This window comes from Typopeltis vanoorti, chromosome 9 (genome assembly GCF_054136105.1).
Source record: "Typopeltis vanoorti isolate ZY-2024b chromosome 9, IOZ_Tvanoo_1.0, whole genome shotgun sequence".
Classification (NCBI taxonomy): domain Eukaryota; kingdom Metazoa; phylum Arthropoda; class Arachnida; order Uropygi; family Thelyphonidae; genus Typopeltis; species Typopeltis vanoorti.
In genome coordinates, this window is record NC_143557.1 from 102,295,431 (window position 1) to 102,314,099 (window position 18,669).

At 33.4% G+C, this 18,669-nt stretch overlaps 1 protein-coding gene across 1 annotated transcript; it reads left to right on the forward strand.

Moving 5' to 3' along the window:
- The first annotated feature begins 822 nt into the window (after window positions 1-822).
- On the forward strand, window positions 823-18,431 carry LOC150103333 (techylectin-5A-like). The gene is made up of 6 exons (XM_090398142.1): window positions 823-965; window positions 2,049-2,181; window positions 4,604-4,764; window positions 7,009-7,114; window positions 17,512-17,676; window positions 18,056-18,431. The coding sequence occupies exons 2-6, from the start codon at window positions 2,049-2,051 to the stop codon at window positions 18,340-18,342; spliced, it is 852 nt and encodes a 283-aa protein (XP_090254268.1). The 5' UTR covers window positions 823-965; the 3' UTR covers window positions 18,343-18,431.
- Window positions 18,432-18,669: the final 238 nt, after the last annotated feature.

The following is an 18,669-nucleotide window of genomic DNA, read 5'->3' on the forward strand; positions in this document are numbered from 1 at the left end:
TTTAATGAAAAGGTATGCTAACGAGTGTTAACTAGCAAGGTGGCCAGGCATACGACTTGGACTCATACCAAAATAACTTCTTGAATAACTTAAAGACAAAATAAAAACATGTTAAATTTAAATACAGATCCATAGGAATATAACATGATCTGTATTTAAGTTTTGTAGATCTGGAAAATAATAGATCTGGTTTTTATAGGTCTCTTTACTTTACGCAAATAATGTTTTACTCCTAGATAAATTGGGTACCGGTCTGCAGAATTACTGAACTAATTTGCCTAACTTGTGTGATACATTTGATATAAAAATCTACAAAATAAAAGAGAAACACAAGAATCAAAATAGGCAGAAACATTGAAAACATCAATTGCATGTCCTGATTGGAGAACGTATAGAAAAAGGAAACATTTCAGCTATTTAGGCGTAATTTTTAGTGAAGATGGCAAAGTAAATTTGGAAATAGACAAAAGAATTAGCAAAGCTGGTGTGGTAGGAAGTCAATGAATAAAATTATATATAATAAGAGAGAGAGAGAGAGAGAGAGATACCACAAGTAGCACTTCCTATATCTTTATACAGTATCCTGTCACAGGATGTCAACTACTGCTAATCGCTGAGTGTTCTCTTTTTATCATTATTAACAGCGCAATGAAGTGCATTTGATTTCTTGGAAGTTGTTTATACTGAAGTTATCAGCAGGAACTGTTTACTAAAATTTAAGTGGAAATTGCCCGAACTGCATTAGTATCTTGACGTCATTGCAGAAGTTAATGTTTATATCCGCTTCTTTCTTCTAATTTCTTTTTCTTTCTTTCTTTCTTGGAAGTTTAATTTTTTATAATCAGAAGCAATAAAAACCAGTACACTTGGCAATTAAATCACTCTACAAACGAACTGATAATAGAAGCGAAAGAAGTTTGAAAATAAATGCCTTCATATCTTATTCTTGAAAAAAAGACTGAATTGTAAGTACTAATGATTTTTGGATTTTCTTTCTAAAATTGAAAATGTATATCATTTTGACTAGCAGCTTTAATGTTTTTTTTCAACATATTTATCATTAGTTTAATTTTTTAAAACTTATTTTAAATACTCTAGACGGCTTTGTTATTTTTAACTGGAAGTTAACTTTCAAGCCTCAGTAGCTCAGTTTGTTTCGACGGTGCCTTTTGTTGGAAATACACGGTTTTGAATCCTGTCTACGACAAAAGACACCTTTATCTCGAATTTTAAATGAAAGATGGGTTATCCGGTCTCATTAGGAGTTGGAGGGTTTACTCCAAAATTAGATACTGACTGTATTTATAATACAGTCAGGGCTGTCAGTCAGACTGTATAGTATAAGAGTTAGGATTTTTTTTTTCATTTTTTCATTCTACTCGCTTTTCCTATGGTCAACACTAATACTAATAAATAAATACTTTAGGAATTCATATTTATTCTTATTATTCCTTATATAATGAATTAAAAAAAAAATAACTGCTGTAAGAGATATTCAAAATGAAATGTCCAGAACAGGAAATATACAGAGCTCCCTCACTGATCTAAAGAAAGGCTTTTTCAAAATAATTAGTTACTCAAAAATATACTGATTATGAGTTTTTCGATAAAAAAAGCAAACAGATAATGGTTACTTGTCCTAAGTTATACTTTTATAAAATTTCACATAGTCTTGAAACATCATACGGATATCATTGTTTAGTGAAAATGCTGATAGAAACTCCTATATTTCTCATTTTATTACTAACTTATATGCAAACTTTATTTGGGTATAGCAGATATTTTATTAAAATCTGGTTTGTTGAAAATCAAAAAAATCTTTTATAGCAGAATATTAGCATTTATGAATAAATTTATTGGCTTTTAATTTTTAGTTAAATTTAATTTCGATTTTGTGCAAACTTTTATGTCATTTTATATTAATTTAAATAATTTATGATTATACTGAGTGCGCATAGCTTAATATTTATTGATTTATAAGTCTATTAATGTATTTAGTTTACATTAAATAACTTTGTTAATTAATATTAATAAATCTGACATTTCAGATGGCGCTCCGATCGATTTTGTATATTTCATTTATTTCTCCGATGATTATCGAAGCATTTCCACCAATCAACGTGAAGTATCAAGTTATTGTATCAAAAGACGATGCAGAAGCGAATAACATTTTATCTCAAGGTAATGGAAATATTATGATACATATAGCTGCTACAATGCATAATTTGGAATTTAATATATGTAAAATAAGTGAACTTTCTTCCGCAGTAATATTCTGGTCACAGAAAAGACCGTTATCTGTAATAATTACAAAATTCAGCATAATGGATTGTTATAAGTATGAAAAGAAAGAAGTCAATGTTCACATTTATATTTAAATATTACATGGATGTGTTCAATTACCGGCGAACATTTTATAAGCAGCAGATGCACGAGGAATATTATTCACTGCGGAAACACCACTGGAAGCTTCTACATCCCAGAGACGTGCTAAATAAACTACTTTTTGAATACAGGAACCTTACAAATTAATAGCTTGAAAAGAGCCTTAAGGACATACTACGAACAAGAAATTCGTACCCTACACCTTTCACAAACTTAATGAAACACAATACTGTATATTAGTTTAGGCTTTCCAGTTCAGTGACGCGTCATGACATTCAAAAATCATCGTTGTTTGTGTGTGTACATGAGTCCCTGCGCGGGAATGAATTTCTCATCCTACGGCTGTAGTGAATATCCGATCTATCAAACATCGGCCTACTTCCAATACAGCAATCAAACCAATAAACAATAACTGTCACCTTCAAATATGTTTACTAAAAAGCTTCCAGGATGCAAGCTGAGACATTATATCTCAACAAAGATCAATATAAAGAAAAAAAAATCCATTGGTTACATTTAAGTCCCATAGTTACAGCGCTTAAATACATTAAAGCAAAAATTGTAAACATACATAATTTATTGTTATTGAATAAATACTCTAAAAATGTAATCTTAAATATTTATCTGTTCTATCTTATTATTATTATTATTATTATTATTATTATTATTATTATTATTATTATTATTTCTTTATTCACATAATTGATAAAAAGTCATAACAAGATATCTTTTAAACAACAATTTGACTGGTGTTACAGATTCTGCACAAGAATCTAAGAATAGTCTGTCAGGCAGCGTCGTAAAATGTGGATTGTTCCAAGCAATGCTGTTTTTTGTAGATCATATGAAGTCATTTCGTTGATGTTTTATTGATGTAAATAGTTGGACAGTTTGTTTAATATTGCACCAAGTGCATCTATAACCATTGGGATAACTTTGGTGTGTTTAAGCCACAGCCCTCCAACTTCGATTTCCAAATGTCGATATTTATTTTTTTTCCAGTCCTTTGTTGTTATTGTTGTTATCACTGGGTACTGCGATATCAATAATACAATCCTGCCGATGTTCAATAATTGTGATGTCAGATCTATTGTGTTCCAAATGCTTATCAGTTTGCTTTTAAAGTCCCAGAGAAGTTTTGCTGTTTCTTTTTCTAATACTGTCTCTATTTTATACTGCCATCAGTTATCAGATGTAGGAAAGCAATAATTTTTGCATATATGCCAGAGAATTATTTTAGCCACTTGATCATGGCGGTATTTATAATAAAGTTGAGCTATCTTGCTGCATGCACTGATTAAATGTTCCACAGTCCCTTCTTTCTGATCGCATAATCTGCATTTATTGTTATTATTGATGTTCAAAACACGCAAAAAATACAAAATAGAAGAAGAAAAATTCTAACAGATAACGTTTTAAATTTTAAAAAATAATTTACAATTAAACTGAACTGAAATAAATTAGTACACTAACTAACATTTCTCGAAAACAATTTTTACGACAAATTAGTTGCATTTTTTTGCGAGTCGAAAGAGCATAATCCAAAATAGCGTCTTATGTTTCATCAGTGAATTATGTAATGCACTTGTATCAAATTTGAACTCAACAATAGAAATTGTTCAACCCGTGCATACAACATGCAAAGATGGAAAAATTATGCAGTTGATCTTTTGATGTGATCAGGTAAGCTGATTTAGGTACTTCCCCTCCTAAGGATAACGGATAGCGTTCAGTGGAGGGTGCCTCAACTCACCAACCAAGAGGATTTGAGATTAAATCCCACCTTTATCATTGATGCGTTCAATAATTCGTTCAGGTCGTAGACAAATTGCATCGCTCGGCGTAAAAATACAACTACTACAACCCTTGTTAGTGTAGGTTGTTATTTTAAATTTCTGCTGAAACAATTAAGCATATGAGGCCAGCATAAATACATCTGTTAATTATATCTCTTCTATAGCAATCGCTAGCCCTCTGAGACTAATCTACGAAGACTCCTTATTGTATCAGTGAAGTGGCCTGACAATCTTTCATGAGCAAAGTTCCCGGATTATGTAATCCTTATGTCATCCTCAATACCAAATGGACGATACGTTTATAATATTTCGGAAGTGAAAAAATTAATTTAAGAATTTTTTTTTTAATTTTCAAACGAAATTGCTTAATCTTTTCGTGTCGTCAGCCTTTTGTATTTATTAAGAGGCGTTTGTCTTTTCAGGGAACTGGGACAACCTGCCCTCGAAACCTGTAGACTGCGCAGATATATTCAATGGAGGGCATAAAAACAACGGAATATATAAGGTGTGGCCTCGAAGTCGTATGATTAGCGAAGGTATCGATGTCTACTGCGATATGACCACCGATGAAGGAGGATGGACGGTTTGTATGATTATTATCATTACTTTGCTGTAGAGAATGTGTGATTAAATATAAACTTTCATCCCAATCTTTTGCGAACAATTGAGCTAATTTATCATTCATTCCTGATCAAGTCATAATGACCTTACTTTCTTCTTCTTTGATTTCAAACGAGCAAACATTTTAATAATAGAATATCGTCTTTAAATAGCTTTCATTGAAGACTCCTTTTAGACTCCTTTTGAGTTCTAAAAGAGGCTGAACTATTCCTTTTTTTGATTACAGACAGAATACGAGACTAGTTAAACTAATTAGACTAACTTCTCGTATTGTGTCTGTAAAAATTGATATTGCACCCACTGCCATCTGAGGATGTCATGAACTTTGGTGAAATCTTCTCAATCTGCAGCAATTAATCCGCTAATTGCACTTTATGCTTGGTAGACCATGTAAATCCTGTATGTCCTCAGACAGGCAAACATTAGACTACGAACCTGAAGGAAATTATGAATGAGACAGTGTAGTCAGGGTTAGAGATGTGATGCACGTTCTCTTGCAGATGAAAGAACAATCTTTTAGTAGAGGACATTGCGAGTTGAAAATGAGTTTCATTTTAATCCACTGTTGTGATGTATCATTTTCATTTTTATAGGGCTTAAAGTAGTCAAAAACAATGTTTTACTTCAGAAAGTTACTGTTTTTTTCCTTTATATTCCGCTTATTCCTAAATTTATTATGAGGATTTGTATTCAGAGTTAGAATTTATATCACCAAGACCCAGCATTTCTTCTTTTCAAGGAGGTATTCTCTAGCCGTTATCTTGTAGTCTGTTGCTAGATAGTATACTGAACATATCATAATTTTAATTGTTCAGAGGAAGCTTTCCTCTCAGCAAGTGATTCTTAACGATACTATTAATTTGCTAGGTTTCTCTGGATATAGTTTCAGCAGCAGATATCGGAGAGACTCCTGAGATGGAGTCTCTCCGATATCTTAAGATTCTAATGTCTTAAGAAATTATCTATATAAAAATGTTCTCAAACCATCCAAATCCACTTCATAAATATACATGATCTTACTTTTAACTGTAGTGATATTCATCTTCTAACTTACAAAAAACTATTTAATATTCCTAACAGAATGCTACGTTTTAGTCTCTAGCTTCGACTAGTTCTCATCTGCCTTTTTCCAGTTGCAATTCAATTATACACTCATTAACTCTTTTGTCTCAAAACGTTATTGTGCATGTGTTTGCTTGATATACTATGTCCAAAGATTTCGAATGCAGAAATGCCACTTTCTGAATCTTTTTTTTTACTTAAATCTCTATTTCACTCCACCAATTACGATTTTCTCTCTCTCTCTCTCTCTCTCTCTCTCTCTCTCTCACTCTCTCTCAGAATTTCACCAAACATTCTACAAAGATATCTTTCATATTAGTGAAGATCCATTCTTTGTTGGAGATATCAAGCTTCACAAATCCAACTGTTTTTTTTTATTTTATGACTGAAGAAATCTATTATAAATATAAAGATATTTGCATTAAAGATATCACCATCTGAAGCAAATTACTCAAATGCCTTTCAGAGTACCAGAACACACCAACCACCTACCGCATATTCTTCATCCTATATTTCTATATTCCTCACAATTTTTTCTAACTTGCTGTGTATGCTTTGTTCTGTAGGAGATTACTTTCACATGTATTGATTTCTTTTCAGAAGGAAATGTAACATAGTTTACCACGTGTCTAATAGCTTGGTTGACTTGTTTTCCGATAAAACTTGTCACAGTTGGCAGTGTTGATTTTTTTTTACATCGGCGTAAGCCTACTCATGCACTGATTTGCGCTACTCACAGATATGTTTGATATGCACATCCATCCCTCAGGGCCTGAGAGAGAGAGAGAGAGAGAGAGAGACACACACAAACAACACCGATCATGTGTCCTGATACTGATATGCCGTAATAAAATGGAGTTCATTCTAAAGAGTAACATCTCCAAAAAAAAAACGAATGAATTAACTTGAAGACAATTAAAACTTTCGAACACAAGTAACTTTAACAAGTTTTGCCAATGCTACAAAATTAATTAATTCATTTATTTCATTGCATGAGCTGTCCTGGCTTTGCTTTGAATATTTCCGCATTTCCTTTATGAAGTGTATTATCCATAAACACGTATTACGAAAAAAAGAAAGTATGTGTAAATTATCGCACAGAATATTTAATTCAGAATCACTTAATATACTTTTCCATTTGTAGGTTATTCAAAGAAGGGGAAATTTTGGAAGAGCTGAAGACTACTTTTACCGTGAATGGAACGAATACCAAAATGGGTTTGGAGATCTTCACCAAGATTTCTGGTTAGGTAAGAAACTTTAATGATCAGTTATTCACTGGAATTACCGAATCAGTTATTTCTTATGTATACGGATCTGTACAAGCAAGCAATTACGTTCATTTGAAACGGTCTTTTCTTGTACCTTATAGCATGTTTAATTATATTGTTTTTCAAGCTGTAACTTTCTTAAATTAACATAACCCCCTATCATAATAAGGAACATTCATTGCGTTTTTATATCTAAAGTCCAACTCCAAGAGAAATTATGTATATTCAGACTATTCTGCAAAACAATGAAAGCTCAGTAGATGGTATTTAACAGAAAATGCATAAAAAGCTAAAAAAAATAACGAAAACTTGAATGTTTGGAATTATGGGTGAAAGGAGTTATATGGAAAATCAGGAAATCTTGCAGACCTACAGCGGATTTATTTAGAAGTGTAACATCATCGGCATAAAGCAAAGAGTTGAGATTAACATCTCCAATTTTGATATCAGATTTAATACCACTTTCCTTCATAATATGATCCATATAGATAATGAATAACATAGGGGATAATGTACATCCTCGTCTGACACCAGATTTAACATTAAACCATCTTCCTCTATTTTCTTCAATTCAAACTGCTGACTTACATATAAGATGCGTTGTATATTAATCTGAGAAAGCGTGTTCAAAGATTAGATAATGACGAACTGAATTGCAACCAGTTTGTATTTATGCAATGGAAGTTACGGATTTTCAGAGTTTACTTAACCACATTACACTGGGTTTCGCCGTAGTTGGGGAAATTGTTTCTGTACAGAGTTCAATAATCTTATTAAAGGCTAGTTCGTTAGAGTAATTTGTTGTTATTATTATTTTATTCACATAATTGATACACAGTCAAAACAAGATATTATATAAATAAAAATATGACTGGTGATTTAGAACAATTCAGATTCTACCCAAGAATCTAAGAATAGTCCGTCAGGGAGCGTCGTAAAATATGGACTGTTTCCAGTAATGCTGTTTTTTGTAGGTCATATGGGGTCACTTCATTGATTTATTGATTTTTAATTGCTGTAAATAGTTGGACAGCTTCTTTGAAATTGCTCCACGTGCACCGATAACTATTGGGATGACTTTGGCGTGTTTAAGCCACAGTCGGCCAACTTCGATTGCCAGATATTTAGTAATCTTTTCCAGTTCTTTGTTGTTGATGTTGTTATCACTGGGTAGTGCGATATCAATAATCCTAACCTGTCGATGTTCAATAATTGTGATGTCAGGTCTATTGTATTCCAAATCAGATTGTATTCTAAAGTCCCAGAGAATTTTTGCTGTTTCGTTTTCCAATACATTCTCTATTTGATGCTGCCACCAGTTATCAGAAGTAGGAAAGCCATATGTTTTACATACATGCCAATAAACTATTTTGGAAACTTGATCATGGCGGTATTTATAGTCAGTTGAGCTATTTTGCTGCAGGCACTGATTAGATGTTCTACAGTCTCATCTTTCTGATCGCATAATCTGCATTTTGCTGTTATTATTGATGTTCAAAAGTTTTCCTTTGATTGCATTAGTTCATAATGCCTGTTCTTGAGCTGCTAGAATACGTCCTTCTGTTTCTTTTTTAATGTATCCGTATTGTATCATTGCCCTGTCTTGTTCACGTCAATTTTGTCCTCAGTATCTCGAAGAAATTGGCCATGCAAGAGTTTATTTTTTCAGCGCACATATCGGATATTTTGTTGTTCCTTCTTGTAATCGGATTTTTTCCTGTTGCTTTTAGAAGGCCCTCTTGTGTAATTGCTTGAAACATTGGTTCAGAGCTATTGTCCATGTAATTTCTTAAACCAATTTCTTCTTTTTCCACAATCTGTCTCACTTGCAGCAGACCCAGTCCACCGATTCTCCTCGGTAGGTACAACCAGTCAACATCACTTCGTGGATGTAATGCATGATGTATAATCATTAGTTTTCTAGTTTTTCGGTCTAGTTTTTCCAAGTCTTGTTTTGTCCAATTTATTATGCCAGCTGTGTATCGGATCATTGGTGTAGCCCAAGAATTCATTGCTCAAATTGTGTTTAATCCATTTAGTTTTGTTTTCAGAATATTTCTAACTCCTTTTATATGTATTCTGATGGTGCCTGTTGTTTAAATTTCGAGTGGAGAATATCATTGGCTTCTAATATTCCTAGGTATTTATAGTGTTCGTCAGCTGAAATTGCTTTTATATATTTCTCTTGATCAAAATTAAAATTGCTAGTGTCATTAATTTTTCCTCGTTTAATAAATAAAATTGGGCATTTATTTAAACCAAATTCCATTTTGATGTCCTGACTGAAAATACGAACTATATTCAATAAAGAATCTATTTGCTGGGCCTATTTTCCATATAGCTTCAAGTCATCCATATACAACAGATGGGAAATTTTAATATTACATTTAGTAATTTCATATCCAAGTTTTGTTTTCTTGTTGCAGTCGCTGTAATTTTTGTTTCAGAAAAGTGCGCCCAGATATCGTTCAGTCTTCCACTGAGTCAGACTGCAACAAATAATTAAATTGTTCTGACATTCGATCATGTAGACTGGTTAGATGTTTTAACCAAAATCCAGCAGTTCGTGTTTGCAAGGTGCACTCCAGTTTTTTAATTTTCTAGCTGGAGAACTGACCATTTCTTTAGTGATAATTACATTTTGCATTTGTTTTTGTTTCATTTCTGATTCTATTTCATTAATCCATGAAGCATCTTTATTGTGTTCAATAGGATTATCCAAGACTGACTTCCAAAATTTGAATGTTTTTTCTTTTCCTGGTGAATGATGGTTTGTATTTGTATTTCTCTGGAGAAACTGTAAGAACTGACGTTGGTTCTTTCGAAATTGCATATTTTGTACATATTGGTTTATTATTGCTTCATATCTTTTAATTTTCTGTGCAGTCGCCGAAATTCTTTGTTTTAGCTCTTCGGTAACTTCAGCAATTGTTTTGTTGGCCAAATTATATGTGTTAATCAGTTTGTTTTTGATGTTATTATTTTTCAACTGTCCTTCTTTAAAATTCTTTAAATTGCTTAGATCAGCTCGAAGCCTGTTGACCTTTCGTTCTAACCGAATTTTCCATGGTGCAGATTGTTTCAACCTCGGCTTTTGCTCTTTCGGTTTGCAACCAAGCTTCACTGAAATTATATAGGCTGTGTTGTATAGGAACTGATTTGTTTCCTTTAATTATTATTATTATTATTATTATTATTATTATTATTATTATTATTATTATTATTATTATTATTAAATTCCTTTCATGTACCCTCAAGGGGTATATAGGATATGATAGTACTACATGAAAAATGTACATCATTACAAACCTCCTATCTACATTTTTCGTCCAAATCAGTCTGTTACCTGTCCAGACTCCAACATCATCCGATTTTATATTTCTTTCTTCTAAGGCACTTTTTACCGTATCGATCCACCTATATCTTGGTCTTCCTCTGGGTCTTTTTCCTACTAATCTCTCCTCTCCCATTCTGTTTAAGTGACCATACCACCTGATATTGGCTCTGCCAAAATATTCCTGGATGATGACAATGTCAAGTTCTTTCTAAATATCCTCGTTTTTAATATGATATTGCCATTGATGCCATCGGTTCACGCCCCTAATCTTTCTTAGGACTCTCATATCTGCAGTCTCTAGTCTTTGGTGAAGTGTTTTACTTCTGACTCAGTTGTCAGACCCATAAGTTAAAATTGGTTTGAACACCGTCTTGTATATAGCTAATTTAGTGTTTTGACTAATGTTTCTCTTATTCCATGTAAATGTATTCAGTTGACTTCCTACCATACCAGCTTTGCTGATTCTGTGGTCTATTTCCATATTTAATTTACCATCTTCACTAAAGATCGTGCCTAAGTAGCTGAAATGTTTTACTTGTTTTGTAAGTTCTCCATTCACAATGCAGTTGATATTTTCAATGCTTCTGCCTATTTTCATTGTTTTTGTCTTTTTAATGCTGACCTTCATACCATATCTATTACAAAAATTATTCAATTTAGTCAGGATATCTTATAGACTTGTAGCGGATTTATTTAGAAGTATAACATCATCCGCATAAAGCAAAGAGCTGAGATAAATATCTCCAATTTTGATATCAGATTTAATACACTTTCCTTCATAATATGATCCATATAGATAATGAATAACATAGGGGATAATGTACATCCTTGTCTGACACCGGATTTAACATTAAACCATCTTCCTCTATTTTCTTCAATTCTAACTGCTGACTTATAATTCAAATAAAGACTGATCAAGTGAAGTATTGCTTGATATAATGCCCCGTTGACACCAAAGAACTGTAGCGTATTGAACAGCGTCTCTCTTGGCACCTAGTCATATGCCTTTTCCAGATCTTCAAAACTTAAATACAGATCATTGCTATATTCCCATGATTTCTCAACTATTTGTCGTAAAGTGAATTATTATTATTATTATTATTATTATTATTATTATTATTATTATTATTATTATTATTATTATTATTACAGGCACTATATAAATATTATAGTGAGAATGAAAATTAGAGCAATTCCTGTTTCTTTCTCCCCCACCACACATACACACACACACACACAAACCTACGACAACCCCCCCTCTCAAAAAACTACCACTACAAGAACACAAAGAAACAAACACACCATGTCTAAATCCAACCCTATTTGCACAAAAAAAAAGAAAAAAAAAAGTTAAACTGTAATAGCAGACGAAGTCTTTCAAGCACGTACCAACAAACAGTAAAAACAACACCTGGCTTGTAACCACTATAGGAACACAACCATGAAACCACCACCCTCTGTCATCTATTATCTTCCTCAGATAAGCTCTGCTAAGCTTCGAGGAAGAAAATTACTAACTTGCAAGTATCTGTTATACACACTTGTAATGCGTTATAAATATTATATACATATAATTACTACAGTAACTATGTATGCAATTCATCAGAGACATAAAAAAAAAAAATTCTGTATAATCCTTATTGTAAATACTGTAAATATTATTATTGTATGTAACTTATACTGAGACATAATAAAAAAAAAAAAAAAAAAAAAAAAAATTATTATTATCAGTCTCACCTACAGAGCAACCAAAACAATATACCAGAAAAGTAGACCACAGTCAACACAGTACTTAACATATAAGTATAATAATCACTACGGAAAAGTCACCCGAAATTTCTACCCACCTGACATGATAAACGAAGTGCCATTCAACAATAGAAATCGAGCGACCTACAGAGAGCTTCAACAGACACAATATACTGTAGATATTACAGGGAGACTGACGATCAGAGTGATATTACACACACGTGCAAATCAATAACAAATTCCGCTCAAACACCATTACAAGGACATAAATACGCCATATAGTCGTGTATATATATATATGTTAAAGATACCAAGCAATTTTATAAGCATCATCATCATCATCATCAAATTCCTGCCATGTACCCTCAAGGGGTGTACAGGATATGACAGTACTACATGAAAAAATTACATCATTACTAACTTCCTATCTACAATTTTCCTTCAAATCAGTCTGTTACTTGTCAAGACTCCAACATTATCAGATCTTATATTTCTATCGTCTAAGGCACTTTGTACCCTATCAATCCACCTATATCTTGGTCTTCCTCTGGGTCGTTTTCCTGCCAACCTGGCAGAGAACACTTGTTTTGCTAATCTTTCCTCTCCCATTCTATTTAAGTGACCATACCACCTGAGATTAGCTCTGCTAACACATTCCTGGATGCTGACAATGTCAAGTTCTTTCCTAATATCCTCATTTTTAATATGATATTGCCATTGATGCCATCTGTTCACGCCTCTAATCTTTCTCAGCACTCTCATATCTGCGGTCTCTAGTCTTTGGTCAAGTGTTTTACTTCTGACCCAGCTCTCAGATCCATAAGTTAAAACTGGTTTGAACACTGTCTTGTATACAGCTAATTTAGTGTTCCGACTAATTTCTTTTTTATTCCATATGAATTTATTCAATTGACTTCCCACCATACCAGCTTTGCTGATTCTGTTGTCTATTTCTATATTTAATTTACCATCTTCAGTAAAAATCGTGCCTAAGTAGTAGCTGAAATGTTTTACTTGTTCCACAGATTCTCCATTCACAGCACAGTTCACATTTTCAATGATTCTGCCTATTTTCATTGTCTTTGTCTTTTTATTGCTGACCTTCATACCATATCTATTACAACAGCTATTCAATTTAGTCAGAGAATCTTGCAGACTTGTAGCGGATTTATTTAGAAGTATAACATCATCCGCATAAAGCAAAGAACTGACATTAACATCTCCAATTTTGATATCAGGTTTAATACCACATTCCTTCATAATGTGATCCATATAGATAATGAATAACAGAGGGGATAATGTACATCCTTGTCTCACACCAGATTTAACATTAAACCATCTTCCTGTACTTCCTTCAATTCTAACTGCTGACTTACAACTCAAATAAAGACTAAGTATTGCTTGATATAATGCCCCACTGCACCATATAACTGCAGCGTATTGAATAGCTTCTCTTTTGGCACCTTGTCATATACCTTTTCCAAATCGACAAAACTTAAATACAGATCTTTGTTATATTCCCACGCTTTCTCGACTATTTGTCGTAAAGTGAAGATCTGATCCTGACAGCCTCTCTTTGGCCTGAATCCAGCTTGTTCTTCACCAAGCTTTCCTTCCACAATTCTTCTCAACCGTTTCTCAAGTATACTTGCATAGATCTTGCCAGGAACACTCAGTAGGGAAATACCTCTGTAATTCTCACATTCAGTTTTATTTCCCTTTTTATATATGGGTACTATGCGAGCTCTACTCCAATCATCAGGAATTCGTCCCTCTGTCCAGGCTTTCTGAACTATTCAGTGCAGCCACTGTAAGACTCGTATACCACCATGCTTCAGCATTTCTGGTCGAATATCATCTACTCCTGCTGCCTTTCCACATTTCAAGCCTTTGATCGCTTTTTCTACTTCAAATATGGATATGTAATCCTGACTGCATGCCTGGTCAGTGTTTTTTATCACTGTGCTGTCATCACTGCTTGTTTCATTTAGCAGTTTTTCAAAGTAATTACTCCATACTTCAAGGATATCTTTTTCTCCTCTTTTCATGTCACCTTTATCATCTCTAATTCCTTTTACAACACTCTTTCCTCCATTCCTAAGCTTCTTTAACAACCTCCAGAATATTTTGCCACCTTCTTGATATTTATTTTCTATATTCTTGCCAAAGTCCACCCATGACTTTTGTTTAGCTAGTTTTACACACTGTTTAGCTTTCTTACATTTGTCTCTGTATTCTGTAAGAGTAAAAGCTGACTTATTTTACAGGAACTTTTGATATGCTTTCTTCTTTTCCTTCACTGCCTCTTTAACTTCCTGTGTCCACCAGGGAGTTCTAATTTTTTTATCCTTGCACACAACCTCACCACATGCCTCTCTGGCAGAATCAATCAATGTTTTCTTCAGAGTTTGCCATTGAATCTCCAAGGTTTGATTCCTGTTCTCAAACTCTTTCATTTTTTCTTCAATAATCTTTGTGTATTTTAGTCTACAGTTCACATCTGAGAGCAGCTCAACTTTTATTCGCTTTAAAACTTTCTTACATGTTATTCTTTTCAATATGAAATTCAATTTTATCCTGCTCAAGACTAAATAGTGATCACTTCCAATTTCAAATCCTGTGTACACTCTGGTGTCCTGCACCAAGGAGAAAACATCACTATCAACAATAACATAGTCAATGAGACTTTTCTTATTCCTTGCCTCTTCTCTCCATGTGAATTTGTGCACATTTTTATGTTGGAACATTGTGTTAGTAATAACAAGTCCATGTCCTGAGCAGAAATCCAACAGATATTTGCCATTATTATTAGCTTTGCTCTTTTCTCCAAATTTTCCCAAAATATTTTTGTATGTCTCACAATCATTTCCTACTCTTCTATTTAGATCCCCAACAAGGACCAACTTTTCCTTTTTCATTGTGTCAGTTGCTTTTTCTAAAGCCTCAAAAAATTCCTCCACTTCTACCTTAGTAGAACCTTCTGTGGGACCAAAGGCACAAATAAGTCTCATTGTCCAGTTCCCCATTCTAATATTTGCCCACATTACTCTACTTGAGACTGATTGCCATTCAAGAAGATTAGCCTCGTATTTTGTGTTGAATACTATGGCTACTCCTTCTTTTCCTTGATTGTCATTGTGTATTTATTGCTCAGAAAGATCTCACCAGTTTTGGTCTTTTTTGTTTCAGTCACCCCTATTATGTCGATCTGGTACGGACGTCCAAAAAGCGTAACAACACCAGAAATCATTGACCAAGCCCATGATATATTATTATTGGATGACCGCGAGTCAAAGTGCGTGAAATTGCTGAGACTATAGGCATTTCAAAAGAACGTGTAGGATGTATTTTGCATGAAAAATGACAAATGACAAATGAAAAAGCTTTGAGCAAGATGGGTACCGCGCTTGCTCACAGCAGATCAAAAACGCAGAAAATCTCTGAACAGTGCTTGGAGCGTTTTAACAAGAATAAAACAGATTTTGTGCATCGATTTGTTACTATGGGTGAGACTTGGATGCACCATTACACACCAGAATCCAAACAGCAGTCAATACAGTGGAAAGAAGCCGGTCGTTCACCGCCAAAGAAGACAACGTCGGTTCCATCAGCAGGAAAGGTCATGCCATCGGTGTTTTATGATGCTAAAGGCATTCTGTTTATTAATTATCTTGAAAGGGGTATAACAATAATCATCCTTCATCAGGACAATGCATCTGCCCACAAAAGTATTTTGGCAATGGGAAAATTAAGGGATCTACACCATGAATAGTTGGAACGTCCATCATGTTCCCCAGATTTGGCTGCCTCTGACTTCTATCTCTTCCCAAAAGTAAACCCTTCCTCGGTGGTCAGCGTTTTCCTTCGAATCAAGAGGTAATTGCAGCTGTAGAGGGGCATTTTGCAGATCTTACTGAGAACCACTACAGCTTCGGGGTAATGGCGCTGTTAGCATCGCTGGAATAAATGTATTATCTTAAGGGAGATTATGCAGAAAAAAAAATAATTTTGAAATTTTAAATTCGTTTTTTCATTGTTAGGCCGAGAACTTTTCAGAGGAAGACTGCAGAAATGCCACCCAAACAAACCAAATAAGTATATCAAACAAGAAAGTAGTCAGTAAATATTTTACTGAATTTTTGTAGAGAAATAAAAATTATTATTATTAGAATAAATGTATTAAATACAGAATGTGTACAAATTTTGAAAGAAAAATACAAATTAAAAATGCAAAAAAATTATGTACATTTATACAAAACTCCTCAATTATTAATATTACTATAGAATACTGAGTTGTATTACAGCATTGTGTAATGAATTGTATGCATATTCGTGGCAATCCATACATAAATACGTTGGTAAATATTTCGCTAGTTTTAAGAGAAGTTATATTTATATTTATAAAAATTTAACTCTTCATTTTGTACTGAATCTTTGTAATCTTTGTATTGTTCATAAAGTAAAATGATATTTATTCAAATTAAATGTATATTGAATCCAACATTATTTCTTAGCTGAATAAGAAACTCAAAGATAGAAAATCTTTCTAAGAGATTCATGCCAAATATAGAATACTATAAACGTTCGGCGAGTCCAAGCGTAAGCCAATAGGTGGTACATGCTGGGGCAACTCGTAGTAAAGGTGGAGTAAGTACTATACGAGTCGCCAAAAGGTGCACTAATAAATTACTGAGATAAAGTAAAAATCTTTTGGCGACTCGTACAGTAAAGATATAAGCTTTGTATTACTGTAACTTAGTACTGTATTTACATCTAGGTCTACCTACTCAGTGACGAGACCTCAAAAAAAGGTCGAAACCGGTCTGGGTTTCGTCGAAACCTTCTCCCATAATGTATAGCAGCATATATCTCCTAGGAATTGGGTTTTACATTATGGGAAAATACTAAGGACAGTGATCGTAGCTTACTCCACTATTACTACGAGTTGCGCAGCATGTACCCCCCTGTCGGCTTACGCTTGGACTCGCTGAACGTTTATAGTCTTCTATATTCGGCATGAATCTCTTAGATAGATTTTCTATCTTTGAGTTTCTTATTCGGCTAAGAAATAATGTTGGATTCAATATCCACTTAATTTGAATAAATGTACTTCTCCGAAGTGAAGCCTATTGGCTCTTTATCTCAGTAAAATGATATGTCTTATTTTATATAATATATATACTACGGATGATAATAAACCTTGTCATTGTCAAAAAAATTATTATTATTGGAAAATGTTTCGTGATGCACTCTTCATACTATGATATATTATTATGGGTTTAATTTGCAGGTAATGATAAAATAAATGCTCTTACAAATCAAAGAAAAAATTCCATCAGGTTCGATTTTACTGATTTTGAAGGGAACTCTAGATTCGCCTTGTACGATCACTTTTGGATTGACGATGAAACTTACAACTACACTCTGCATGTTCGGGACTATTCCGGAAATGTTGGTTAGTATGTTGATTATATCACTTTACTTCAGAACGTAAATGAGCACATAATAACGTACTAATGCGTACAACAGTTACTAAATATAAATATGTATAAAATTTAACAACAATTATCACAGCTTTTTGCAATCACAAATGCCATCATTTTGAATTCTCTGTCAGTAGCGCAATTGGAAGAACTACTTAGCAGGTTCTTTCCTCCCTGAAACTCGTGTTACTATAATAATGAATAAAAACAAATCGGCTTGTGAGCATACACAATTTTCTTCAATACGCTTCAGTAAAATAACTTTAAAATATCATCATTACTGTCTCTCAAAGTTAGTAATTTAAAAAATGTTGGAATTTGACGCAGTTTACTTTCATATATTTTTTGTAGGTGATTCCTTCAGCAAACATGATGGACACCAGTTTTCAACGAAAGACAGAGATAACGATATACATAGTACTACCAACTGCGCTCAGCACTATAACGGAGCTTGGTGGTATTATAACTGTCTTGATTCAAGTCTCAACGGACGTTATCTAAGTGGAAATCACAGTTCAATAGCTAAAGGGGTTAACTGGAGACAATGGAGAGGACTCAATTATTCTCTGATGTCAACTGAGATGAAGATTCGTCCGATAAACTTTAAGTTAACCTCAAAGGAACAAATTCCGCAATAAAAAAATCTTACTTTTTTGTAATTATATTTATTTATTTATATCTACAAGACTATTTTTTGATAATAAATAAAAATTGCATAAAAGTGTAATTCGTTAAAAAACTGTGTCCTACAGAGTAGAGTTTTGAGGTCAGCATCGCCTTTAAATCATAGATTTTTCGACCACTTCAGGAATCATAGCTAGGTGGTGATGTGATCTCAAACCAGCATTGAAAATTATCACCTTGAATAACCGTATTCAAATCTCTTCTTTAAAGAATGCAATTATTCAATTATTCGAATTCTAAGATGTCATGATTTTGTATTACAGCATGTTCTTCTTTTTTGT

Excerpts from the sequence above, each read along its gene's own strand:
- LOC150103333 (XM_090398142.1), top strand. The coding sequence starts at position 2,049 with ATGGCGCTCCGATCGATTTTGTATATTTCATTTATTTCTCCGATGATT. Across the intron at positions 2,182-4,603 it reads GAATAACATTTTATCTCAAG|GGAACTGGGACAACCTGCCC; the intron begins GTAATGGAAATA and ends TTGTCTTTTCAG. Across the intron at positions 17,677-18,055 it reads GGACTATTCCGGAAATGTTG|GTGATTCCTTCAGCAAACAT; the intron begins GTTAGTATGTTG and ends TATTTTTTGTAG.